General features: G+C 48.1%; 1 protein-coding gene across 1 annotated transcript in view; it reads right to left on the bottom strand.

Moving 5' to 3' along the window:
* Positions 1 to 5342: 5342 nt before the first annotated feature.
* The window catches only part of IFFO2 (intermediate filament family orphan 2), a 39756-nt gene continuing 17181 nt past the window's right edge, over positions 5343 to 27917 (bottom strand). The window contains exons 2-9 of the mRNA XM_079326055.1: positions 18446 to 18506; positions 18012 to 18107; positions 15462 to 15602; positions 13409 to 13551; positions 10989 to 11109; positions 7500 to 7589; positions 6754 to 6884; positions 5343 to 5650 (exon numbers count right to left, since the gene is read on the bottom strand). Coding sequence (XP_079182181.1) covers positions 5545 to 5650; positions 6754 to 6884; positions 7500 to 7589; positions 10989 to 11109; positions 13409 to 13551; positions 15462 to 15602; positions 18012 to 18107; positions 18446 to 18506 — 889 coding nt within the window. The 3' untranslated portion in view covers positions 5343 to 5544. The remainder of the gene's footprint in view (positions 5651 to 6753; positions 6885 to 7499; positions 7590 to 10988; positions 11110 to 13408; positions 13552 to 15461; positions 15603 to 18011; positions 18108 to 18445; positions 18507 to 27917) is intronic.

Below are 27917 nucleotides of genomic sequence, written 5' to 3' on the forward strand. Positions count from 1 at the left end.
GGATTCTCGAAGCGTTCCATAGTCCCAAATGCACTGGGGGTGTCCCACTGCTGCTGCTGCAGGCTCCCAGCGCAGAATTCCAGCCCCATCCCAGCGGGAGCTGGGACATCCCCCAGCCCTGCCCCGCCTGGGCTCCAACAGCATCGGCAGTCCAGTCGTTTTCATTAAAATTAGCTAATATACAGAATATAAAGCACAATATTTACACGGGGACGGTAACCAGGGGCGTTCCCACACCATCAGCAGTTCCTTGTCGTGGGGATAAAAGAAACTCTCACATGACCTAAAGAGGAACTGACAAGAAGTGACACAGCAGGAGGGAAGAGGCATCAATACCCTCCACCCCAACACGATAAATAATAAATAAACATTTTTGGCAGAAGGCTACATTTACTTTAACCACAGGAGGGTGTTTTAGGGACTGGACTGTGAGTTTTTTGGTGAAACCACGTTACACAAAGGAGGGTGTTTCAGTGACAGAGGTTGAAGTGCCCTCAGGGCCTCTCCAATAAAACAGAATTTTGGGGTTTTGGGGTGGCAGTCTGGGCAGCTCCACTGGGTTTGTGGCACCGTGGTCTGGGCTGCTCTGCTACAGAGACAGCCCCGGTTTGAAGCCAACCCAGGGGTTGTTTTAAGCACTAACATGATAATTTCCCAAAAAAAAGGAGCTGGCCAGACCCACGAGCACCCTGTTCCCAAGTGCTTCACTGCTGGAGTGCCTCAAATTAGGGGGGAATGGTGATTTCTGCAATCAAACACCCACATTTAAACACAGTTTGTTGCTCCTTCAAAAGAGAAGCTTTGAAAGGCTCCTGCAAACGCAGAAGGGTCTGAGGATGTTGAATTCACACACAAACAGACAGAAGGGAAGGGTCAAGTGTTTCTTCACTGCTCTGCCAAGGGCTGGCCAAGCCCTGAGTGTTCCTGTGCAGGGACAGGGGCTGGGATCCCATTCCCACTGAGAATTTGGCAGGCACTCTGCTGTTCCCACCTTGTTTGTTTCTCAGTTAAAACTCCAAGGGACACAAGTCACATCCCACTGCAAAGCTTAAAATCAAGGTTTGGGTGGCAACACCGAAGGCAAAGAGTTTCACAAGCTGTGTGAGCTGAGCCCTGGATCTGTGCAGAAGGATAAAAACCCCAAAAGTCCTGAAACCAAAAGGTGGAAAATCCTCACTGGGGAGCTCCTGCTTTGTGGAAGAGCTGGGATGTCTTAATTTAGCTGGGATAAATCACTCCTGAAACACTCAGCTCTAAAATGAAGCACTCCAAAGTGAAACCTCCAGCAGTTCAGCTCTTCCAACACAAACATCCTCCCGTGTTCCAGAGCCGAGGGAAACACCGGGAGCAGCTCTGGGAGCACCAGGGCTCCTCCTCAGCCAGGGCTGGGACCAGCAGCCAGCTCGTGTTTGTGCTGGCAGGGATGACCAGGGAAAAGAAAATTCACATAATCTCACTTTAGAAGCAGCTCTGGATGCATATTCAGGCATGATTCCCATCTGTTGTTTTGTTTGGTGGAGTTAATCCCGATTTCTACAGGTACAGACAAATGTCATTTATCCTGCAGGCTGAGGCAGTTTAACCCCTGCCCTGCTGTGTCCTGGGATTCAGGAGATCCTGACCCTTTCCAGGAGCATCCTCCCAGCCAGGGGAAGGGAAGAAAATCGCAGGGAAGGGAATAAAATCACAGCAACAATTCTGCAGAGGCAGAAAAGCTGCAGAAGCTGCAGCCTCCCCTGGAGGAATCGACCTGTGAGTGCTCCACAGCCAAACCTGTCCCAGTTATTTCCACACTGACTCTTGGAAGCATCAGAGAATTTGGGGGTGCCAGGAGAGCAGAAGAGACTTTACAAGAGAATGATTGCATCTGCCAACAGAAATCTGTTTGCACTTTAAAAACCTCTTAAAAAATAGAATATATAGTGTGTTTTTATAAATAGATTACACATTTAGCTTAGATGAGTTTCATTACATTCCCCCCCAAATACTTTTTTTTTTTAAAGAATTTTGCTTTTTTCCTTGTGTGAACTAAGATGATCATCACTAAGTCTTTGAAAAACATGTTTGTACCACATTATTTTTTAAAACATTTGTACCACATTATTCTTTGGACATTTTTGAACAACATGCATCCACAAACTGCTATTTGTTTACTGCAAAACATTTTTGTACAAACCCAGTTTAGGAATCTGATCTATTATTACACTGCTAATGAGCAAAAAAATTTGCTTCCTTGAAATCCCCTTTTAAAAAATGAGAAACAATGAGGAGGATTTTCTGATTGTAAATCTAAAAAGGTGTCAATATGACACCGCATTAAGAATAGAAAACAAAAATAAAGTATTTACAGCTTTACAAAGGAAAAAAAGAAAGAGGTCATCAAAATCATTTCCAGCATTTTTACAATTAAATTCCTTTTTTTTTTTTTTTTCCTCTGGCAAGTTTTATCTGGTTTGTGGGGTGGAGCAGGAGCAGCAGCAGGGCTGGACTCAGAACAAGTCCAGGGGAACCCCAAGGACCAACCCCAGCTGCCCCAAAAGCCAAAATGAACATAAACCCCACCCCGAGGATGGAAACACCTTTTCTTCTTGAAAAGTGGATTACATGTGTTACAAGAAAGACACCAACACCCCTGGGAACCTCTGCCCTACACATCCCCACCCTGCACCTGAGTTCTGCACCCTCTGCTACAGCCCACATCCCTCACACCCCCTCCTGCTGCAGGTGCTCCCCACCCTGCACCCCAAATCCTGATTCCCTTCCCTCAGCACCCATTACAGGTGCTCCCCACCCTGCACCCCAAATCCTGATTCCCTTCCCTCAGCACTCATTACAGGTGCTCCCCATCCTACACCCCAATTCCTGTTTGAGGAATTCCCTGCCCTCAGCATTCACCACAGGTGCTCCCCATCCTACACCCCAAATCCTGATTTCCTGCCCTCAGCACCCATTACAAGTGTTTCTCCCCATCCTGCACCCCAATTCCTGCTCCAGGAATTCCCTGCCCTCAGCACAGCTCCTGGGTTTGGGAATGCTCAGCCTTTTTTCTACAGGGATGTTCAGTCTTAAGGAAGAATCCCAAACGCAGGGTGGAATGGCAGCCCAGCCCTGAGAGCTGCTGGTCTGTGGTGCCAGGAGCATCCCCAGGCAGAAGAGGGGAGCCAGGGACAGGCTCCAGGAGCTGATTCACTGTGCTGAGCAATGCCTGCCCCAGCCCTGGCAGATGCTCCCTCAGCATTGGGAGAGGCTCCTCGGGAGCAGCTGAAGTTCAAAACCCTTCAAAACCCTTAAAATTGCAGATTTCAAACATGCAGTCCCAGCCCACTCCAAAAAATATCCCAAATCTCCCCACTCACCCCCCCCCCCATCTTGCAGCCCTAGCGAAAATCTCATTTACTACTTTGGCCACCTAAGAAATAACAGGAATGAGCACTTTGGAATGAGGTTCTTTCCCAGGAAATATATCTACATTTACAGCACAGGGCAGGCTTTGGAAAGCCCCTCAGCCAGCATCCAAGGAGCACTGCCATCAGTAAGGACACCACAGAACTCCCTTGGATCCAGGGGCTTGAACAGAAGCCATCAGCTGTGGCTCGTGCCCTCCACACTGTGCATCCTGATGGATCATTCCAGTCCCTCCTTCCCAGTCTGGGAAAGGCAGGGAGCTCATTGGACCCAGATGGAGCTGCCAGCCAGGCAGCAGCACAGGAGGGGAAGCATTCCTGTGGCCACAGCTCCAGCAGGACCCCCAGGCCCTCCCCTGTCTGTGCCCAGCCAGGAATGAGCCATTTCCAGGCTCTTTATGGAATGGAGCAATGTGGATCTGCAGGGCACTCCACAGACCCTGGATCACTCCTCAGAGGCTTGGGAACAGCACTCAGGAAGATCACAGGATTGGCCACTTGTCTTTTCCAGAACACTGAGAGGGTGCTGAAATGGGGATTGTCCCTCTGCAGCCCTAGCACTGCTCCTGCACAGCACTCTCCAAACTTCCTGGCAGGCAAAACAAACACATTTGGTATTTACTCTGACTTCCAACCACTGCTTAACCCCACAGCTGGCTTTGGGCAGTTCAACTATGCTCTCAGTCTTGGTCTAAAAACAAACAGAAAGTTATTGGCTGAGGTTTATACCCTGTTTTTACCTGGCTGAGGTGCTACAATTCCCATTCTAGCCATGAAGGGCTTGGTGGTGCTGGGGTTTCCTCAGCCACCACCGTGTGATCTGACTGCTGCTGCTTCTCCTGGGTAAAAATACAGAAAGATGGGCAAAGCCAAGGTCTTGCTACTTTCTCACAGAGAAAGCACGTGGCTGTTCCTCCCCACTTCTAGGGCAGCAGCACTTTAGGGTTCAGTTTACTATGCCCTAAAAAGGATTACAGCATTTCCCAGTGTTCAGCTTTCCTGAAGAACAGTGGTCTGGAGCTCTCCCAAATCCTGTCTCCAGCCTGCATCTATGTCAGTTTATCCTGATGCTTCACCTACCCCCACTCTACACATCATGGAAGCAGCATAAAATGGAGTTACCTTGCTGTCTGCAAAGGAAAATCTGCAAACACTAAAAACAAAAATTAAAAAAACCTGAAAAAAGACACAAACCACTATGGACCTGAAGGGCTGATTCCCCTCCTAATCCAAGCACTGGAAACAAATGCATTGTGATAGGACATTCCACCTCAAAAGAAGCTCTACAGACATCTAAGTGTGCAAATGTGGGTTTAGCTTTCCTTTTCCCAAGGGATAACTGTAGCCCAGCAGGGACCAAACATTCCATAGAAATAAGGCGAGCTTTTTTTGTTGTTTTTGCATAGTAGTTACTCAGTGATAGTCCCCCCACCAGTGACCCCCCCTGTGCCCCCCTGCTTTGCCACCGAGCTGAGTCCTGCTCCTCCAGGCCCTGGAGTCCAGCAGAAAGCCTGGACACATCCCAAAGGCTCCCTCACCCCAACAGCTGGGATGAAGAAAACCCTCTGAGTTTTGTAGAACTGCTTCACCCTACGAGCTGTCTCCAAACCCACTGTCATTTTTAAACACCTGCAGTTCAATTTGGAGGCAATTCTTTTTTTTTTTCTTTTGTGCCAGACATTTGTAATTGCACCACAATTGTCTTGGTTTTGCTGCTCTTTTTGCCAGTGTTGCTCTTGCCAATCAGTGCAGCAGCTCAATAAAACCAGCAGCTTATTGAAGTACTCTGCAGCACCATCCTCTGCTGCCACCAGCTTTGGTTGGGTTTTGGTTTGTTTTTTTTTTTAATAATATATTTTATAAAAACACCTGCTATTAATATTCCACTGGAGCTCAAAGTGGCTCAGCTTGGGGCAAAGGCACAATTAAAACACCATGTTTTCCTACAGGACTCTGCATTTATGGTTTGTAGAACAATAGAAATGTACAGCACCAATCCTTGGGTGGGAGGGGATGCATGTAGGAATGAGTCCTCAGAGTCCCTCTGCAGGGGCTCTCAAGTCTTTCACCTTTCCCCCAGCAATTGGTTTGCAATCTTTTCTCTCCATCTTCCCCTTCACTGGAATGTTCCCACTTGCTATCAGCTGACCATGGGCTCCACGTCCGTCTCTCTGTCCAAATCATCCTGAATTTCATCTGTGTTTCCTGAGTCACTGCTGGCTACTGAGCTGGGGGAGGGAGAATTCCTGCAGGAAAATGTGCACCCAAAAAGGGAAATGTCAATCACAGAAGGAAGGAAAAAAGTCTTAAAAGAAAACAGTTGTTTTCCCTTCCCAATACTATTTTTAAATTTTAACATTAGATATTGGCATTCCCCCAAGCTGTATAAAAACCCCTTTAATAACATTAAGCTTTAGGTTTACAGTAAATATCAATAATAAAATCAAGGTGCCACCCACCCATCCCCTCCACAAACACAGAGGCTGTCCCAGCATTACTGATGGGGAAATGGAGAGCAAAGACTCTCAGCATCCCTAATACCCAGAGCCCTGAAAATTGAAAGTTTATCATCTTGTTCTACTGGGGTTGAGCAAGAGATAAGAAAAATCCCTCATAGTATAAGGTTCTTAACACATGAGAAGATTAAAAAACAAGTTCTTCATGTAAGTCCAGAGTTGAGATTTAATTTGGGGTTTTAAGAGTTCTAAATCTGAGATGTTAAAGACTGGAAGTCCACCTGAGCTGGAGCTCCCTGTGTTTAGGAGCAGCTGCTGAACCCTTGGAGCTGTTCCAGGGTGCAGGACCCCACACTCTGCTGCAGTTCAGGGCTCATCCTGGGACACAAGACTCTCCAAAGGACAAAGCCATGAAATCACAGTGCTGCCTTTAGCCCAAGCTGGCAGGAACTGATGCCTTAAGTTTTAGCTTCCATATTTTTCAGATTCTGTACTGCATTAGTGGATAACTGTGAGCTTCATATAGAGTGTTAGCAAGTTCTCACAGTCAGATAAAACAATCCTTTTCCAGCCTGAGAATTATTGTAAACAACAGCAAACTAGGGGGGAGCAAACTGGGAAAATTTGACTTCATTACCTGAAGCTGTAATTGGACAATTACAATTATTACAATTACAATTATTTGGTCCAATATGCAAATGGACCAAACTTACAAAAGTGTGAAAACTCATGACTCTGAGTCTATCTTGGGTGTAGCCCAGGCCCAAGGTGAATCCTTTGAAGGGATTTTTAATAAACACCCATTTTATTTCTCCTCCTCTGTCCAGCCTGTGCTCTGGGCAGCCTGTGCAGGTATCAGAAGCAGGAGGGAGGGAGCTCCTGGAGCCCATTACCTGTCAGCTGAGCCCTTGATGAGCCTCCTGCAGGTCTCCATCTGCACATCCAGGCCCCTTTTCATGCTGCACATCTCCATGTACTCGTGCAGGTGCCGGTTCATGTCGCTCTTGGCTGTGGCCAGTTCCAGCTGCAGCAAAGAGAGGCAAAGAATCAGCTTCAGCTGAGGTGCAGTGCCACTCTCCTGCACTTTTCACACTGCTGGGGGTGCCCCAGCTGCCCAGAGCCCACCCAAACACCCCCCAGTGCACATTTCACCTCTCTGCTGCTGATTGCCAATGCACTCAGAGCCCAGGAAGGGCACCAGAGCTTCCCCTGCTCCTGGACAGCCCTGGAGGGCTCCTCCTGCTCCTGGCACCTTGTTTGTCAGCAGGCAGTAATTAATGACAGCAGCTCCAGGCATGACTGGGATTTTGAGAAGTTTCTGGCAACCTGTGAGGCCACGTCCAGGGAAGCATTTCCCTGGGTGAGGGTGGACATGCAGAACAAAGGAGGAAAAAAGAATAACAGTGTGTTTTATTTCCTTTGTTCTGCAGGTTCTCTCTCCACCAACCTCAGATTTATGCTCAGTGCTGAAATATGAAGCAATAATAGCCCAGAGAATGGCATTTAGAAAAATCCCCAGGGCATGGCAGAGGGAAATGCCTTTGCATTCTTGGATATATGGACACTGCTGCTTCCTCTGGGACACCCCAGAGCACAGCCTGGGCTGTGTCCATCCAGCAGAACAATTCCCCTTCCTCACCTCTATCTGCCCTATTGTCTCCTGGTATTCCTTGTCTCTTGTTTTGAAGAAAGACTCTGTTTCATGGATCAAGTTTCCCAGGTTTTCTTCCTGCAGGAGAAAGGAGGACACAAAGAATCAGCAAGGAAATAAAGGAATTCAGGGGAGAACTAAAGATTTTATTTAACCTCCCCTGGAAATTCAGGTTACTGTGTTCCTTCATGCACTGATTTTTTAAAGACACTTTTTCACTGGCAAGGAATATTATTCTTCAATATGGAATAGCAGGAAAACACATTTCTGTGCCATGACCACAGCTCTGGACACACAAAGGCAAGGTCTGATCAAGGCTCCAGCAATTAAACCCATGCACCTGATGCATTCCTAAGCACCAACCCCCTGGATTTTCCTGAGCCTTTCACAGCCTGATCACACTTGGACAGACTGGAATTGCTCTCCAGCCATGAAACTTTTAATTTTCCCTGCACTGACCACACTGCTAGTCCCAGCTTTGTACTGGAATTCTCATTTTCCAGTTACATATCATCACTCTGCAGCACCTCTTGTGCAGGCACAGATTCCCACTGGAATTCCTGCCCTGCTGGATAAAGCAGGAACAAATGCTGTCCTAAAGGAAAGCTCCTCCTTTGGACTGACAGCACAGTCTGGGCTCCCAAACACACAGAGCTGCTTTGTGCTGCCCAAAAAGGCACCACAGTGTCACTGCTCCCTCTTTCAGGTCTTCAACCACCTCTGTTTTCCATTCCAGAATTATCCTCGATTTAACACAACTGCACCAGTGAGTGTTAATGGGGTTTCCAGGCTTTGGCCACATCTGCAGCAGATTTATAGGGCTCATTCCTGGTACCCACACCAGGCTATCCAGCCTGGAGTTACAAGAATCATCCCACTGATCCTTTTATATGCAGAAGAGCTTTAAGGAGGAAGGTCACAAAAGAAGGTGGTGAGGGCAGCGTGTAAGAACTTGAAAGGAATAAAACCCACGGAAGGAAGATTCAAGCATGTAAAGCACATGTTAAAGAGCAGGCACAGCCGGAGCAGTCTTTATTCTGAACCTCCATCTACAAGCCAAATCTACCCTTTCCTTGTATAATTTTCATTTAGAAGGATTTAAGCTTCTTAAAATCTTTAGAGTTTCCCCGTGCGGGGCCCTATTGCTGTGCTTAGCCAGGCACGCCCGGCGTATGCAAATGAGGCGTCATTAATTCCTGCGGCTGCTCGTTATCACCCTGTCACTCTCTCTGTGCTGTTATCACTCCTGCCTGCTCCCGTTATCCCTGTGACACTCCCTGCTCCAGCTCTGCACGCTTTCTGCAGCCCCAGCACTTCCCAGTAATCCCCAGGGCTCCCGGAGCTGTGGATGGATGGATGGATGATGGATGGATGGATGGATGATTGATGGATGGATGGATGCATGATGGATGGATGATGGATGGATGGATGGATGATGGATGATGGATGGATGGATGGATGATGGATGGATGGATGATGGATGGATGGATGGATGATGGATGATGGATGGATGGATGGATGATGGATGATGGATGATGGATGGATGGTGGATGGATGGATGGATGATTGATGGATGATGGATGGATGATGGATGGATGGATGGATGGATGGATGGATGGATGGAGGATGGATGGATGGATGGGTGATGGATGGATGATGGATGGATGGATGGATGATGGATGATGGATGGATGGATGGATGATGGATGATGGATGGATGATTGATGGATGGATGGATGATTGATGGATGGATGATGGATGGATGGATGGATGGATGGATGGATGGATGGATGGATGGGTGATGGATGGATGATGGATGGATGGATGGATGGATGGATGGATGGATGGATGGATGGATGGATGGATGGATGATGGATGGATGGATGGATGGATGGATGGATGGATGGATGGATGGATGGATGGATGATGGATGGATGGATGGATGCTCCAGCCCCGGGGAGGTGGAACCCGAGCCCAAGCCCTAGCCGAGCTGGAACCCAGACCCAGACCCGAATCCGAACCTGACCCCGCCCTGGCAGCAGCACCAGGCACCACCCACAGTGCTGCTGCCTCAGCATCTTCCCTGCCCGGGAGGCAGCGGGACCATTTCCCACCTCTCACCCCCCTCTGCTGCTCAGGGACGCAGCAACACAGACACTGCCGGTCATTCCATCATTCCCAGCCATTCCCAGGGAACATCCCTGTCATTCCTGGCCATTCCATCATTGCCAGCCATTCCCAGGGAACATCCCTGTCATTCCCAGCCATTCCCAGAGAACATCCCTGTCATTCCCAGCCATTCCCAGAGAACATCCCTGTCATTCCCAGCCATTCCATCATTCCCAGAGAACATCCCTGTCATTCCCGGCCATTCCATCATTCCCAGGGAACATCCCTGTCATTCCCAGCCATTCCCAGGGAACATCCCTGTCATTCCTGGCCATTTCATCATTCCCGGCCATTCCCAACCTGTTCCCTGCCATTCCATCATTCCCAGCCATTCCCAGTCTGTTCCCTGCCATTCCATCATTCCCAGTCCATCCCCTGTCATTCCAAGTCACTCCCACCCATTCCCAATTCATTCCCAGTCACTCCCACCCATTCCCAGCCCTCTCCAGGCTGGTTTAAGGAGGCTCAGGAAGGGCTGGATTAGCTGCCTTTCCCTGGGATTTTAGGATTAAAAGGAAGCTGTTCATTATGCACCACTGCCAGCAGATCCCCAGTGACTGGGCAGAGGGAAGCACAAGATTCATGGGTCCAGAGGATCCCTGGGTTTTTCTGTGGTCCTGCAAGCACAGGGTCTTTGTTTGGGATGGGATTTACAGTGTTCAACACCCTCCCCAGAGCACAGGAACAGCTGAGCATCCCCATACCTGCACTCCACACATCACCATGACCAAAGAGTCAATGATAATGCACAGAGAAAGTGAGGTGCTGTGGAAGATCATGGAACCCCAGACTGGTTTGGGCTGGAAGGAGCTTGAAGTTCACCTAATTCCACCAGGGACACCTTCCACTGTCCCAGGCTGCTCTCAACTCCAACCAGCCTGGCCTTGGACACTTCCAGGGATCCAGGGGCAGCCACAGCTGCTCTGGGCACCCTGTGCTAGAGCCTGCACACCCTTACAGGGGAGAATTTTTTCCTAATATTAAATCTAAACCTCCTTCCTGTCAGCCCAGAGCTTTAGAGAAAGGGTGACAGTTTCCCTGATGCTCCTGGAACAGACACCTTGGATCCTTCACCTCTCACTCAGTAGTTTTAAATACTTAGTCTGAAGGAGCCAAGGAAATAAAGTTTGGCCAATGAAGTGATTGAACCACACAGAAGAATTACTAAGAGGATTTTAAAATCAAAGTCGTTTCGTGTGGCAAACCAGATCACCAGTCAAACACCCACAGGCACAAATGGCTACAAAAGAGAAGCTGAGGGAGAGTTTCTGCAGAGAAGAGTTGGAGAAAACAGTGGGAATGAACTCACCTCTCCTTGGAGGTCAATGGAGGGATTGCAGTTGGTGAAGTCCTCCCAAAGCAGCAGCGTTTCCTCGTTCTCCTCCCATGTTAAACTGTCACAGTCGTCATCAAAATCAAAGGTCTCACGGCTGAGAGAGCAGAACAGGCATTAACCAACCCACTGCAGCCCCACTCCCTCAGTCCTTTAATTAATTGTCTAGAAAAATGGGCTATGAGAGCTGAATGAGGGGACAATGCAGCGGCTGGAAATCCTCACAGCTTTTACAAACAGCCTGAGCCACTGCCCAGCCCCTGTCTCTGGGCTCTCTGCCACCCCCAGCAGAATAAAAGATCCTTGTTGGAGCTGCTGCTCCGAGCACAAGGCCTGGCTCTGCCCTCCAGATGGAGCTGCACAGTAGCTTCCCCTGTTTGCAAAACCACAGAAATGTTTGGAGCTGTTCTTTCCTCCACGGCAAAGGAGCCCAGACACAGCTTGGGGGATGTCACAAGGCCCAAATCCAGGCTGATTTCACGGGGGAGTTCAGCCAAGGGCTCCCTGCAGCCCTTGGAACACGCTGGGGTCTCACAGAACAAGGTCCAAAAGGAGCAAGGATGGAAAGGCTGAGCCCCAGAGATGTGCAGAGCAGCACAAACCCTGCAGAGGCACAGCACACAGGCTTTTCACACCAGGATCTGCTCAAACCTTGTGCAATAAAGGAAAGTTGCAGAGCACAGAGCAGTAGCTGCTCCTTATCCTGGTTAAGTAGCCCTGACAAAGAATTGCTCCCTAAGCAGCCTGGATTCCAGGCTGATGCATTTTTATGGCTTTAGCTCACTTCCTCTGAGCTGATAACTTCTCAGGAAGGAGCCCAGTGATGTCCCAGGAGGCTGCAAAGCTTGGCAAGGGACACCAGCTTTGTCTGGATCAGCAGCACTCTAAAAAGTCATTTAAAAAAACCTGGACACTCATGACTGTGCCTTTTGCAATTCCACTTCTTCAAATCATTTTCTTTTTGCAAGATCTATCCTGGCCAGAGAGCACAAAGGCTCCTGGGCTGACCTCCCACATCCAAAATCCACTGCAGTTTGGATTTTTTACTACTTAATTCTTAAAAATTAAGTTCATTACAGCTAAAATGCAAGTTGGTTTGTTTCTGTTAATGATAACTATTTTGCTTTATTTCTAAGCTATTATTTTCTACTTCACAAAAACCCCAATGAGCCACCAACACTTTCACCCCAGCCTGACAGAAGAAGGTTCCTGTAGCACTTTGTGCCATGGCTATTAGGACCAGGAGATAAGAATTTCATTAGCAGGACCAAAAACAACTAAGTATCACAAGGCAGGTTTGGGAACAAAATTAAAACCATCACAGGGCAAATTTCCCAATTTTGGGAATAAAATGAAAACCTAAATATATAACCAACCTAACAGGTACATTTTAACTTCTTGCTTTTTTTAAAAATCCACACACTGTCTGCTCTCACACTGAATTTAGCAGTGGAGAAGTCAAAAATCTGTATTTATTACACTGATTATTACTGAGGGTCTAAAGACATCTGAAAGGAGTCCTAACAAGGGGAATCAGCCACAGCTTTGGCAGAAGCCATCCCTCCCACACAGGGAATCCAGGCAGAAAGGAGGAAAGGCCGCAGCAGAACTCCTGCAGTGTCTGACAGCACAAGAGGAGCTGGTGCCTCTCAGACCATCCCACACAAATCTGCCCTGGGTGGGAAAGCTCTGGGAGCTCTGCTGTCACTGCAGGGGACACCCACGGTGCTGCCTGGGGCTCCTCTCTGCCAAAGAGAGCCAGAGACCCCCAAAAGCCTCAGCAGGCTGTGGGCACCCCCATCCTGGCCCTGCTGGCAGGAGGGGACACAGGACACACCTCCAGCCACCTCCTGGACTGCCCAGAGCAGCCCAGGCTGCTGAGTCCCTGCTGGGCTGCTGCAAATTTCCTTGCTGGGAGGAATTCGGTTTGGGGTAAAGCTTTATAAAATAAACTCCAATTCTTCCAATGTGGGAGACTGGACTTTGCAGCACTGCTGACAACACCAATATTCCTGACATCTATAAATTGCTGTCCACTGATCTTCAGACTGATCCACCATTCCCATTTGCCAAACATCCCAAAAAACTCGAGAGGTTTGTACCCACTCCAGCTCAAATTCTATCCAGCCAAACAGCAGCAAACTCTAGAAATCAAATATTCAGCCCAACATGCAGAACAGACTCTTGGTTATGACTCTTTTCTGTTGCATTTTTCCTCTTCTGCAACAACAGAGAGTAATAAAACTGGTTTGTATTTTTTATATTCTCTGCAGTTCCTCCCACTTGAGGGAGGAGCAGAAATCTGCTCATTTTATTTGAACTTCCCCCAGCCCTCCCAGCTCAGAGACTGAGGGGCTCAGGCTGGCTGTCTGCAGCAGTTTTCCAGGGATACTCACAGCTGGTTGAACATCCTCTTCATCTCATCTGTGATGTTGAGGGAGCAGCTGACCTCATCATCCGAGAACCTCCCGTTGTCGGCGTCCTGCTCCGACAGCTCCTCGTCCGACGTCAGCTTCCTCTCCTTCTTCTTGGAGGCCACCTTGGGTGGAGAGAGCAGCAGTGACTACAGGCCCAGCTGAGGGGACTGGAAATTTGGGGTGCAAGGACAGGACAGGGGTTAGGAGTGAGTGAGAAATGCAGGGATTCCCTGCCGGGGCAGTGAGGAGCGCTGACACGAGCACAGGGAAGCAGCTGGGAGGAGCAAAGCGAGCTGCAGGCTGTCAGAGCTCTGGGGATGCTCCTGTGCTCGTGGCCTGGGACCTGCCAGAGGCCATGCAGAGGCTGGAAAGAGCCAGGGAAAAGCAGAAAGGGCAGCAGTGCCCGGGCAGAGAGCAGTGACAGAACTCTCCCTCTCCTGCCACCACCACAGGTGTGGCCTCCAGCACAGAACCCCAGCAAGAACAGACAGGAAACCTTTCCAGAGAGCCTTTATTCCAGGGCCAGCCCATCCCAGCAGCAGCACACTGAGAATCCTCACAGGACACAAGAAAGGTTGGTGAGCCATGGGAAAGGCTGGACAGCCCCCAGGAAATGAAGTTCAGGAACTCAAGGGACACCCCTGCAAGGGGCACAGAGGGAACACAGAGGGGATATTCCCAGATTCCAGAGGATCCCAGAGGGCTGGGAACACACAGGATGCTCCCAGATCCCAGAGGATCCCAGAGGGCTGGGAACACACAGGATGCTCCCAGATCCCAGAGGATCCCAGAGGGCTAGGAACACACAGAATGGTCCCAGATCCCAGAGGATCCCAGAGGGCTGGGAACACACAGGATGCTCCCAGATCCCAGAGGGCTGGGAACACACAGAATGGTCCCAGATCCCAGAGGATCCCAGAGGGCTGGGAACACACAGGATGCTCCCAGATCCCAGAGGGCTGGGAACACACAGGATGCTCCCAGATCCCAGAGGGCTGGGAACACACAGGATGCTCCCAGATCCCAGAGGATCCCAGAGGGCTGAGAACACAGGGGATGTTCCCAGCTGGTGCCAGAACCACGAAGACAATCCACTCCCAACCTAGAGAAGTTTTTCCTCTTCTTGGCACACAAACCATCCCCTGTCAGCCTTGTTCTCCAAGTGTTGCTCTCCTGGTCACTTTAACCCCTGCAGGCCTGACCAGGAGTGTGCTCTGCAGTCACCTCTCACTGGCACCATACAGTGGCTCAACTTGCCAGAGAAATAATTCTCCTCTGAGAAGGTTTGAGTCTTTTGGTGTACACAATGGGAAAAACCATTAAACATTTCAGCAGCTTCACCAGTAGAGACCACAAGGATCTTTTTCAGTGTTTTTGGACAGCACTTAGCACACTTGGTATCACTATCCATAGAAAAGCATCAGATCTACTAAAAGTCTGAACAAGACACTTTAGATGGAAGCAGAAGGAAGGTGGATTAATCAGGGCTGAAATTACAGTTGTGACAAGACCAGCTGCACTGGAAGTGACAGCCCTGATCCAGGCAGAGCTGCCACCACTCACTTTTGGAGCAAATTAAAGGACTTTCCTTCCAGCTCCAAGGAGCTCCAAGGAAAGCAGCTGGAGCAGCCAGAGCTCACCCTCACAGAAATGTTATTTCTGGCCATGGAGCTCGAGCCAGAAATAAGAACATTCAGATGACAGTTCCATGAGCTTAAAACCTCTCACTTGTGAAGGGAACAAATGGGGAGGGAGGAATTACACAAACCTAGACCCTGTAACACTGCTTTTCTTCCCTGCACTCAGTGCAGACTAACATCAGACTCACAGCATGGCATAAAGATCATCCTGAGACTCCTTTGTGTGTTCAACTCTCTGCACTTTGCGCTCTTGGTGCTGCAGCAGAGCTGCACTGACAGGCGGGGGAAACAGCTATGGAAAGAGAGCTGAAGAAAAGGCAAAGGAGCTGGAGCACATCACTCATCACTGCTCCCTCCTGCCCTGGCCTGTGGAAAATTCAGGGCCTAATCACCTGGAAAATCTTGGAAACGTCTTCCGAGTTGCGCTGCTGCGCGACATCGCACAGCTTGGCCGTGATATCGATTCGGCGGCAGATGTCCATGTCCACCTTCATGGCCTTTTCTTGGATCTTTGTGTCCAGGTCTGTCATGGGCTGCAGGAAGGACAGCAGGGATTATCTTCCATTATTACACAGTTCAGGCAAGAGGAGATACCCCACAGTATCTCTGGAACCCCAGGCCACACCAGTGTCAAACATCACACGCTGCTCTCGGGCAGGCTCAGGACTCCACAGCTCAGCCCTGATCCTACCAAAGCTTCAACTCAGAGGGGTTTGCCACCAAAAAAAACCTGCACCCACCCCAGAACAACTCAGTGTGGCAAAGGGGAACCTTGGTGGGTCAGGAACAGGATGGGGCAATGGAATGCCAGAGAAGCTGAGGCTGCCCCAGCCCTGGAAGTGCTGGAGCTGATTGGAGCACCCTGGGATGGGGGAGGGAGTCCCTGCTCACAGCAGGGGGTGGGACTGCATTGTCCTGAAGGTCCTTTCCATCCCAAACCATTCTGGGATTCCAAAAATAACACTTTAAAAATGGAGAACAGCCCCCTGTGTAGCGTGTGCAGAGCAGAATGAACTGTAAATCCTGGTGAGGATGCAGCATTTCCCCTCTCTCAGACACAAGAGCTGTGCCTGCAGCTGCTGCTAAACCAGAATCCAGGCTCCACAGCAACTGCACACAGAGCATGGAACCAGCAAATGGTGACTGGATCCAAAGGGATCCATGAAAACCTTGGCACAGAGAACACTCCTCACTGGCACTAACCTGGCTTCCAGCCCAGCAAAAGTTCTGCATGGAAATTTCTGTGTGAAAAATTGTAGTAGCTCTAATTTCTAAGAGATACTCCCACTCAGACAGAACATCTGGCTCCTTATGAAGGAACAAACATTAAAAAATCCCCCAGAGCATTTTTCATCCTAGTGGAGATTTTCTCTCCTGGACAGTCCCACTCCTAAGCAATGCTTCCATCTGGGACACAAAAGTGGAAAAAAAACATTTGCAGACCATTCTTAAACACCAAACCCCCTTTCTAAGAGAAAGGGGCTTTTTGTTGGTTTGCTTTGCTTTTCCTCACCTTTTTTTTGTTTTGTTTTAAATTACCACAGAGTCTTCTCCAGCCCCTGTGAACCACTTTTGGTGATTTGTGTTTTCCAGACACACTGAAGAAAATAAATCTCTCAACACTGACACACTCAACACAATCTCACCCACTGAACTGGTGATCCTTATCTGCAGGAAGGAAAGAGCCACGTGCCAACATTTTGCACTTCTCTCTTCTAAATATTTGCCCAGTGAGGTTCAAAACAAACAGTGCCAGTGCTTTCCTGGGGTTCCCTCATGCCCTGAAGCCTGCAGAGCCCAGAGCACTTTCCCTGAGCCCAGCAGGATGTTTGCCTTCAGCACTTCCTCCCTTTCTGCACACAGCATCAGCTCCGCTCAAATGAAGTCAGGCTGAGCAGCCTGTCCCTCCCAGGCTCTAACCAAGCACAGCCACCCTTGATTAGCCACCAGAAGGACACACAGCTAATTGCCAAATTTCCCATGAGCAGATCTAGTGGCCCTGAGAGAATGGATTTGACACCTGGGAGCAGGTTCTGCAGGTTTATGTGAAGTCAGGAGAAGGCTGTTGTGTGCAAAAATTACAGAATAAATCAGCGTAACAGAGTTTATTCCTCAGACAAATGGCTTCAGCACTGCCTCAGACTTACTCAGAAAGGCACCTTAATGTTCACCTGGCTTATCTTTCCAGACATCTGCATGCTCTCACTTTTAAATTACAGCATTTTATCCAGTCAGGGCCTAGAAGATCCTCTGGCTTTGAAGAGAACTCAGTATCTAATGACACATAAGAAAATTCCTGAGGAAACAAGATTTTTCTTTTTTTTTTTTTTTTTAACCCCCAAATACCTGAACCACTATTACTGGATTCATCTTTTCAGAACTTCATTAAGGAAAATGGGAAACACTTGTTCCTCCCTGTGAGGGTGGGCACAGGTGCCCAGAGCAGCTGTGGCTGCCCCTGGATCCCTGGCAGTGCCCAGGCCAGGCTGGATGGGCTGGAGCAGCTGGGACAGTGGCAGAACAGGATGATATTGAACCTCCTTCCAACACAAACCATTCCATGATTCCAGTGCAATGTCTTCCTTTAGGAACAGGATTTTCTTGCATGAGTCCAGGCAAAGCCCCCATGCCAGCAGCTCCTGGAGCTGCACAGAGCTGAGCCTGCAGCCCAGCCTGGGAGTTTTCCAACCCTTTTTTCCCAGTGCTGCCAGCAGCTGTGGGGAGGGGAGGGCAGAGTGCTGGTTATGGGGTAAGCAGCAGTTAATGCATCTCCACACAGACCAGACAGGAAGCAGGGAAGGGGGATCTGTCTGATGCATTAGATCCCAGCAGCCATCACTAATTACACAGCAGCACTCACTAATTACACAGCAGCACTCACTAATCACATGGTGAAGCCATGTGCAGGACACACAGACCCACAGAGGGCCCTCTCTACTTACATCACTCATCAGACCCTTAAAGACCACCAGCTCTGCTTTCAGCCTCTCAATCTTCTCATTCAGCTCCTCCTGGAGAGCTTCTGCTTCCTGTGCCTCCTGCAAGGGAAACACCCAGGAGTGAGAGGGGAGAACCCTGCACAGCCCCTCCCTCAGCCTGAGCAGCCTGGCAAGGCACCAGGAGAAAGGGGGCTGGAATGGAACTTGATTCTTCAGTGGAATTTAATTGTTATCCTCCATAGTAACTTCCACTCTCTCCTCCCACTTTGTCACAAACTTCATCTGCTGCTCCAGCTTCCCAACATTAGCACTGTCCTAGCACAGCTGCTCTAGCCAGAAGGCAGATTTTGAATTAAAACACAAATCAAATGCTGAGCAGCATCACAAAAGGTGCAGAAAAGCCCAGCACCTTTCACTCCAAACTGCTCAAACCTCACCTCTCTCAAGGTTTCCACCATGGATTCCAGGCTCATCCTTCTTGTCAGCTCCTCTTCCCATCTGAAAAACAAGATGTGCAAAGTGTTAATTATGGAGAAAAGTTTTTTTTTTTCCCTCAGAATCACAAGTGTGCTGGTAGCTGTGGGAGGATGGCAGTTATTGGAAATGCAGAGCAGATGGTGTCCCTCAAAGCAGAACAGGGAGGCTGGGAGGGAAGAAGAGCTGTCTCCACTTTTATTGGGATCAGCATTCCTGCTGCTGTCACACACAGCACAATCAGGGAATCACAGAGCCCATTCCAGCCCTGCCATGGCAGGACCTTCCCCTATCCCAGGCTGTTCCAGCCTGCCCTTGGACACTGCCAGGGATTCAGGGGCAGCCTCAGCTGCTCTGGGCACCCACCCTCACAGGGAACAATTCCTTCCTCATTTCTAACCTAAATTTCCCCTCTTTCAGTTCATTTAATATTTGGCTGCAAATAAGGTGGGAAGTTTTTGGTCCAGAAAGAATGAGGGAAGTTATGTCAATCAAAACCTTTAGATTTTCCCAGTTCAGTCCAAGCAATCCATATTTTCTGTACCCAAATCCTCAATAATCCCCATGCCCCAGTCACTTCCCAGCCCAGCTGCCAGGAGAGCACTTGGGGACTTGTCTGGGTGCCCACACTCAGTGCTGAGCATGGCAGGGAAGGAGACAGAGCTAAACCTGTTTAATTAAACCTCACAGCATGTCTGAGGTCATTAGTGGGGCTCTGAGCAGCCTGGTATGTGAAAGGGAGTGAAAAAAATGACTTTAAGGCTGCTTTCAACCCAAATATTCTGAGGTCCTACAGTTATTGGTTTAAGTGTTAAAAAAAATCCTGGTTTTATGCACTGAAACCCTTTACAGCAAAGCCAGACAATATTAATAGGAAAGATTCTGGAAGAATGATGATACATATCCATGGACATGGTTTGAGTTTGGGGGAGAGGGAAAGGCCCCTTTTTGAGATGCACCAGTGCCACCCCACACCTGCCTGCTCTGCTGGGACAACAGGAATCACACTCCTGGAAATGAAACTTTGGATACCACAAACCAAAAAGAATCCTGGGAACAGACTCTCCATGTGCCTTCTGTTGCTACTTCAACACTTCTCAGAGTTCAACAGGAACTGTGAGGCCAAAAATCTATGGAATCCAAGAAAATACAGTGGTTAAACCACCAAAACATGGATTCATCCTGCTTCCCAAGGCACAGGGCAGCTCTGCCTTCAGAGCTAACCCCCCCTGGAAAGTGTAAAGCTGGTATCTGCATTACTTAATTAGTGCTTGTCTTCATTGTCTTCTGTCTTCACTCAGGATTAAAAACACAAAGATGAATTTTCTCGTGTTTGGATTTATTAAAATCTTATCTACAGTACAGAGAGTTTTGCAACACCTCTAGCTACCAGCTAAAAGTGAGCAAAATGGAGATGAATCCAGCTGCTACAAGGTCTTTCAAAGCTCAACAGTCCAATAGAGAATTAACACCTATATTATTTATACTTTTGACCCAATAACCAAACACCTGTGACCCTCAGTGTGACACTAACTGTCCAACCAGAAACCACCTGAAATCATGAAGAAGAAGGAATAAGACAGAAAGGAGACACCACCCAAAATCCTCTATCTTGTCCCATACCTATCACTGTATTATAAAAATATCAAATTCCAAACCCTTCACCATGTGAAATCACACACTTCTATTTAATTACACACCTGTGATTTTAATTCTACCACTCAAATTTGGAAGCTTTCTCCAAGGCCTCATCTCAAAAGCAGTGTTCTCCAGAGGATCAGTGCCAGAAAGCACAAAAACTCCAAATTCCCAGGTTTCTGGGATCCTACAGGAAAGGACCAGAGGGAATGTTTGGGCAGGGAAGGACACAGTGCAGGCTGCAGCTCTGGGGACAGTCCCACCCCATCCACCCTCCCCTGCTGCTCTGGGGCAGGAATATCCAGCACAGCAGCCTGGCAGGGTTGGATTTGTGCAGGAGGACTTGTTGTGCATCTTTTCACCAGCATGGATTCACTGCCAAGCAGAGGAAAATATTTAGGCTGGAATTTGCATTTGTCACCAAACGTTTCAGCTCGGATTTCCATGCCCTGGGTGGGTTTTGTACTAATTACATGTGCACTGCTATAAAAATAGCAACTTTGACTTTCACATTTTAATATCAGTGGCAAGAAGGTGAAATTAATTAAAGCAGGCAATTATATTGGCAGTGTGTGAGCTGCTTCTCCTGTTACAGGGCAATCATCCCTCCTGCTTCTGCTGCCAGTCGTGGATGGGAGTCCAGCAGACACTGCAAAAATTGATCTGCTGCTTCTCCAGGTTTTAACTCTTGGGAGGAGGGATCCTGGCTGCATCCAGCCCTCCTGTGAATTCTGGCCTCCTCACCATGCCCTGTGCCTTCTGCAGAGGGAGGGAGGTGTTTCTGGAAAACGTCATCTCTGTATTTTCCCTGACTCTGCCAAAAGCCAGCAGAAAGGACTCCAGTTCCTCCCCAGCATTCAGCTGCCTGAATTACACATCCCAAGCCTGCTCAGACCAACCTTCCTCATCCTGCAGGAATCCCAGCAGCTCCATTTCTTTGCTTTGTGCCTTTTGCAGAGATTTACAGCCCCAATTCCCACCCAGCAAACCCAAACCAGAATCTTCAGGAGAAGGGGAGAAGGTGCCACCTTCCACACACCCTCCCACAGCCCCTGTGTTTCTCTTAATTACAATAAAACCATCAGGTGATCTTTAACCAGTTCTAACCAGCTTTCAGCCAGATTTTAGAAAGTTTCTGCCTGACTGAAGGGAATTTTCACAGGTGTGGCAAGAAGGGTCCTGCTAACCATTAATATCAAATTCTTAACCCCAGAGCACTTTCCTCCCACCCACCACCAAGCTGATTAACCTCATTTAACAGCTCCAAATGTCATTCTTACTTTCCCCTCACACTTAAACCTCAGGAAAATATTGGAAGAAGAGAGAGGAAGGAGCCCAGCAGGAAGGTAGAGGATGACAATGGAGTGGAGGATTAATTCTGCATTTCAGCTTCCAGGGAGGTGAGACAATAAGAAGATTGCTCATTCCTGTGATCATTCTGTGTTTGCTGCCACACACCTGACTTTAAAGGGACCTTGGCAGCTGTGCTGCTGCACATTCCCAAAATTCAGGAGTCAGGGCACTGAGAGGATGCTAATTATGGTTCTGCTGCCTTTATTATTCACCACACTCAATTATTCTCCCGGTCATTTATTTTAATCAGTGTTTTTCTCTTCAGTTACCATCTGAAGTCAGAGAATTCTTCCACAAACTGTAATCCCAGCAGGCTGTGGATGCCCCTCTGCTCCTTGGCAGACAGAACCAGGGGATGCAGCCCAAAATGTCCACAAATGTCCAACAGCTGCAGGAGCTGGCCCATCCCCAGGGAGAGGATGAGGAACCAGCTCTGCCCAGCAGGACAAGCAGGGCAGGGGAGCCCTGGACATTCCACAATTCTCCAATTCTGCAATACCCAAAGGGGAAATGGCTGGAAAAGCAGCAGCCTTCCCATCCTTGCAGCAGGATATGAACTCTGCAGCTGCTCCCCAAACACATTTTATTTCTTGGCTCGCATGCAGCAATTGCAATGGTTTCCAGCTGCATCCAAAAATCCTTTTTCTGACTCAGAAACGTTGCCATCCAAAGCTCCCAGACTTTGAGGCTTTTTATTACATTTTTAGTTATTTCTTCTAAAAAAAGATCAGCAACATGAATTTCAAACCGAGCCAGGCTTTTTTTCTTTTTTCCTTCTTTCCCACCTTCTAAGGAAGGACGTGTCAGAGTTCCATCCAGCCGCAAATAAAAGGACAAGTCTGACTTTTCTGCAGCCCTTTCTTCCCAGATGTGACACATCACATTCCAGGAGCATTCTGTCATTGCTTCTGCCGTCTGAGAGGAGAACAAAGGAGGCTCTCCGGGAAGGATATCGGGCAAACAAACCCGCGGAGCAGTCGGGATTAGCATCGCTTAAAGCGCTGCTCTTGTAAAGCTGAGTCACTCGGGCTCTGCTCCCTGGAAAGGGCAACAGCCCTAAGAAAGAGATGGAGACACCTCGGGATAAGAGCCCTTAAAGCTTCTCCAGGTTTTGCAGCCTCGGTGCTGGTGGTTACACCAAGCTCTGTGCTGACACTGCCTTAAAACCACTCCAAGGAATGGGATCTTTTCCTTTCTCCTGTCCCAGTATCACACCCAGTCAGGAACACACAGCAGAGTCACAAAAACCCCCTTGGAACAGCAAGCCTGTTTTAGCCAAGTGTGCCCTGCTGAAAGCTGTTCAATAATTGCCTTTTGGAGGGATTTTAGATGTCTGGTTTGATTTAACCTACCAACAACACACTCACAGAAGGTACCAGGTACAAACATGCTGGGTTGAGAATGTTTTTGCTCAAGGCAGAAAGGAAAAACAGAGCAAGTGAACATTAATGATGCCTGATGGTATCAACTGGATTATTCTTTCATTAAAAATATCCCTCCCTCAAGGAATAAAACATTCATCAAGTCAAACTTAATGACAGAGTTTTTATTCCATAAGCAAAACTCTTTGGGAAGACCCTGTTTTGTAGGGTGGTGGAGGGAAGAAAATGTCCAAAAAGAACAACAGAAACTTTGGCCATGGTCTGAGCACCTCCTGTGCCACTCTGAGGCTTTCAAACCTCAAATGGTGTGGAAAGGGAGAGGGAAAGGCTGATGACACCAAACTTGAGCTGCAGTACCAGGATCCATTGAACCATTTGCCAGCCATGCAAGAGCCACCTCTGCCCCCTCACCAAACCATTCCTGAGGCTGGGAGGGAGCTGGGGATTGTAAACACCAACAGCTCCTGCAGCTCGAAAGATCTGCACCAGGAAGATGGGTTTCATTAAAAAAAAAAGAACTCTATGGAGCTTCTTTACTTTCCATGGAATCCCAGAGTGGTTTGTCTGGAAGGAGTTCAAAGCTCATCCCATTCCACCTTCCCCTGTCCCAGGCTGCTCCCAGCCCCTCCAGCCTGGCCTTGGACACTGCCAGGCACAACCACAACCTCCTGGGTTTATTTCAATAAAACAAAAGAGACAAAGCCCAAAACAAATGAACAATTCACCATTCTCTCTGATTCTGGAATCTTTGCACAAGAGATCATTTTCCTTCCAGTCTTAGTTTTGCACTAAATTAGACATAAAACTGCATCAACCAATTGCTGCCTCTGTCTAAATGAGCATTTTTAAGATGCTGTACAATACAGGGATTCTTCCTGATTATCCCAAGAGTTGATCATGTTGATCCCACGTGCCCAGACTCACTGAAGTAAATTAAATGTTACTTGATGGGCTCCATGGAACACATATTAATTTAATGGGAAGGGCTGATTCCATTAGAGCCTGGCTGGAACAGAGGATGCAGCACTCGAATGAAGTTGTGTTTGTGCCTGTTGTAACACCCTCTGCACAGAAGCTCTTTGCCAAAAATCAAAATTCCCAAACATCAGAGCCACGAGGGAGTTTATCCCTGAGCTTCTGTGGTGAGACATCAAATTTCTGCAGAGCAGACCCTGCCCCCTTTGCACTGCTCATGTCAGGTGTTTCACCATAAAGGAGAGGTTTAATATTAAAGCTTTATTCTAGACCTGGGCTCTACTTAAAGCAGCAAGCAGACCTTTGAACAGCAACTCCTTGTGAAGAAAATTGCTAAAAGGAGTTACTCTACAGGAAAACATTGCCTAATTACACCCCCTGATTACACCCAGCGAGGAAGATGCTCCAGCCTGTTACTGGAACCACAATAAAAATCATCTGCAGGTTCCTTTGTGTCTCCTGGCTGCCCACACGGGCTGTTCAAACAAAACCCGGGTTTAATGACACCACAGGTCAACAACATCAAGTAAAAGCAGCAGCTGTGCCTGCATTCCTTCAGAGGGAAAATTATGGGGCTCTCAGGAGAGCAGGAGGATGTGCAGGGACTGTGCAGCTCCCAGGGCAGCCTCAGACACCCTGCAGAGCTCCTGTGTGACCCATTCCTGCTCTGAAAGGCACTGCTAAAGCTCAATACTCTGGGAGAAGCTCAGCATGGCTCTGGTTGTCCCTGCCCCTTGCACAGGAACCCACTCACAAGGACACCAAACTCCTTCAGAGCAGGCTCAGCACAGCAGGTGAGGTGCTCTCAGTGTGTGGGACACAACAAAAGCTTTGCTGATTGTGGACTTGAGGTTTTGTCAGGCTCACACCCAGCCAGGTGAAGGAAAATCTAATCACTGTCCTGGCATTCCACAGGAGAATCCAGAACTTCTGCAAGTACAAGAAGGCTGGACAGAAAAGTCCAGAAAAGATTTCTATAGCTCAGCTGCTTCTTCCTGCTGCCCACTCTTCCCTTCCCTAATCCCATTTCTTATTCTCCTGGAGAGAAAGATCAGGCTGAATGCAGCACAACCCAGCCTGATTATCACTGATGTGCCCATTCCACAGTTATAAATTATTTTAAACATTGTTTACCAGGTTAAACACATGAAAAGTGCCCAAAGTCACAATTCCCACCCATAATGGGCAGGAGAGCTCCTGAGGAGAACCTGGTCATGGAAATTAATTCCTTCCCAAAGTTCCATGGAAGCTCACAGCATCTGTCCACTGCAGCCTGGCCCTTCTGCTGCTCCTGAGCTCAGGAAACCAGAGCTGCTTCAGCTTGAGGAGCAAAACCACAAAAGGCCTCTGCCTGTGCAGTCTTTATAAATAAAGAATCCATACTCAAGAAATTGGAGTGCAATTAAAATACATTTTATCACACCTCCCACCGTTGTGCCATGGCAGGAACAGGATGTTTCCTGCAGAGAAAGGCTTTGGGGTTAGTCACAAACTGCTCTGCCTGGTAAGACACCACCAGGTGTGGAGAAAGGCTCAGGCTGTCATTTGTGATATGATAGAGACAGAATGTGAACTAAACTCTTCTTTCTGCTAATTTGTGCCCAATCTGTCCCAGCACCAAAACCATAAGAAATAACAGGCCAAGCTGGATTTCACAGGACTGGATTTCACAGAATCCCAGGATGGTTTGGGTTGGGAGGGACCTTAGAGCTGATCCAATCCCTTTGCCATGAGCAGGGACACCTTGCACTGTCCCAGGCTGCTCCAAGCCCCATCCAACCTTGGGCACTTCAGGGAATCCTCAGCTTCTCTGGGAGCTTGTGCCAGGGCCTCACAGGGAATGATTCCTTCCCTCCGTTTTATCCTGGCAGGCTGCAGGCAGAGCCAAAGCTGGTTTTATTTCCCTCTGCACCAGCAACTTAAATTCATTTTTCACTCCTGTCAAAACCTTGCTGACAGTGTTTACAACGCCTGAACAAATGCATGGCTCTTAAGCACCAACAAATAATTCTGCAGTGGGGATCTGCTGCAGTTTTTGACAGCTGAAATGCAGTTTTTGAGGAGGCAGAGCAACCCTGGGGAAGGGGAGAGGGATTTGTCCAGCTCTGCCTCCCATTCCCAGCAATTGCCTGGAACTGCAGCAACCCAGAACTGCTCCCAACAAAAGAACCCTGTGGGAAACAGCAGCCTGGGCAAAGGTCTGGACATTTGCTTTGGGGGACAGGGAAATCTCTGGGAAAACATGGAAAAGCAGCCAAGAGAACAAGCACAAACAAGTCCACAATCAGAAAAACACAAATGGTAACACTGGATAAAAACTCAGTGGGGAAGGGAAAAATGTGCAGCACAGAGAAGAGGAACCTCTCCAAAGCTAGATACCCCTAGGAAGCAAAATTAAAAGGGAAATATGATGATGAACTTTAATTTCTGAAACTGGCTCTCATTTCTTAGAGACAGCCTTGGAGCCACCAGAGCCACACCAGGCACACGTGAGCTGCCAAAGAACTGAATTAGCCAATTATTTTATCCCTTTCTCTATACAGACTTTTATTAACAGCAAAAAGCAAATTTAAACTGGGCACATCCTGGTTTCAGTTTGGGAGGCTGGCATCCCATTTCCAAGGCTTCTTCCTGTGCTGGTGTTCTTATTGTTTTTATTTTGCCTCTGAGGGGTCTCAGGGTGCTGCTGGGAACTCAAGGACTGGCACAGCTGGAGAACAAAGAGGGAAAGGAGAATGGTTTGGGTTGGATGGGACTTTAAAGACTGATTTATTCAAGCCCTGTCATGGAAAGGAGAGGGGAAGTTCCACAGAACTCAACTAAAACTGGGAGAAAATCCCAATTTTCCAAAGCTCCAGCAGTCTCTGTACCACACTTCTGTTTTTAGCTCCACTCTGATCAAACTGTTTCCTCCCAACAGCAGCTCCTCTGTGCACACTCCCAAATCCTGTGGGATGCCCCTGAGGGATCCAGGGAATGTTCTCCAGGCAAAGACAAGGCTGGGCACAGCTCAGGGAACAGCCCCACAGAACATCCCACTCCTGCAGATAAAGGAATTACTCCTTTGGAAACAGGTAATGTGAAAAGCACAGGATTGCAGGCTACAAGTTAATTATCAAATCCTTAATTCCCATGGAAGGGAATCTCCAGCAAACAGAAGCACATGCTTTTTTATTTATTTTTTTTACTTATTACACACATTTATTTACATTTATTTTACAGCTCTGCCTGTCGACAAGCTGCAAATTTATGGGATTTATGTGTTGTGCATTCAGGTGTTTTGTCCTAACACTGTGGCACAGGCAAATATAAAAAACTGCTGGGAAAATTCAGCTGAATAAACTCACTGATGACCATGATCTTTGAAGAAAATACTTCCAAAACACAGCAGCAGATGCTTTAGAATCATCAAGGCAGTAAAAGATCCTGGACTCCTATAAAACTTCAGCAAATGGCAAAGAACAGAGATGCTGAGCCTGAAGAAAGTACTGATTTAAGTCAGTATTTTTTAACTTCCTGCAAAAGCCCCAAACCCAATTATTCTCTGCTCCTGAGAAAATGCTCTGTGTTTATCTCCCCTATGGAAATCAGGGGGGTTAAATGTCATTAAGAGGGTCTGGCAGCCAGGCCCAGGCAGCCCTGAAAAAACAAGAAGCAGAAGTTGGACATCTTGAAGGAGTTTTTTTGGGTTTTTTTTTGTCAACCTGCAAGAGCAGGGCAGGAAAAGGAGCCCATCCAGTGCTTTTAAATCCCATTTCACTCATGTGATGCCTTGGGATGGCTGTCTGGAACAGAGGCCAGACAAGATGAAGATAATAAAATTGGGAATTTATTCAGGGCCTTCCACAGACTCACCTTGGGCTGGCAGAAGTCTCTGAGGCTGCACCCAAAATGGGCACAGGTTTTTCTGCCAATTATAAATGTGATCCATTTGCTTATCAGGGGTTAATTCTCCAATTACAGCTTCAGGTAATGAAGTAATTTACCCCCAGTTTGCTCCCCCACAATTAATTTTGTTTGTACTTTTTGGGGCCTGAGACAATAAGGTGTTGTTGAGTTTCAGGCCTGGAGAGAAATTGTTTTGTCT

This window comes from Erithacus rubecula (genome assembly GCF_903797595.1).
Source record: "Erithacus rubecula genome assembly, chromosome: 24".
NCBI lineage: Eukaryota > Metazoa > Chordata > Aves > Passeriformes > Muscicapidae > Erithacus > Erithacus rubecula.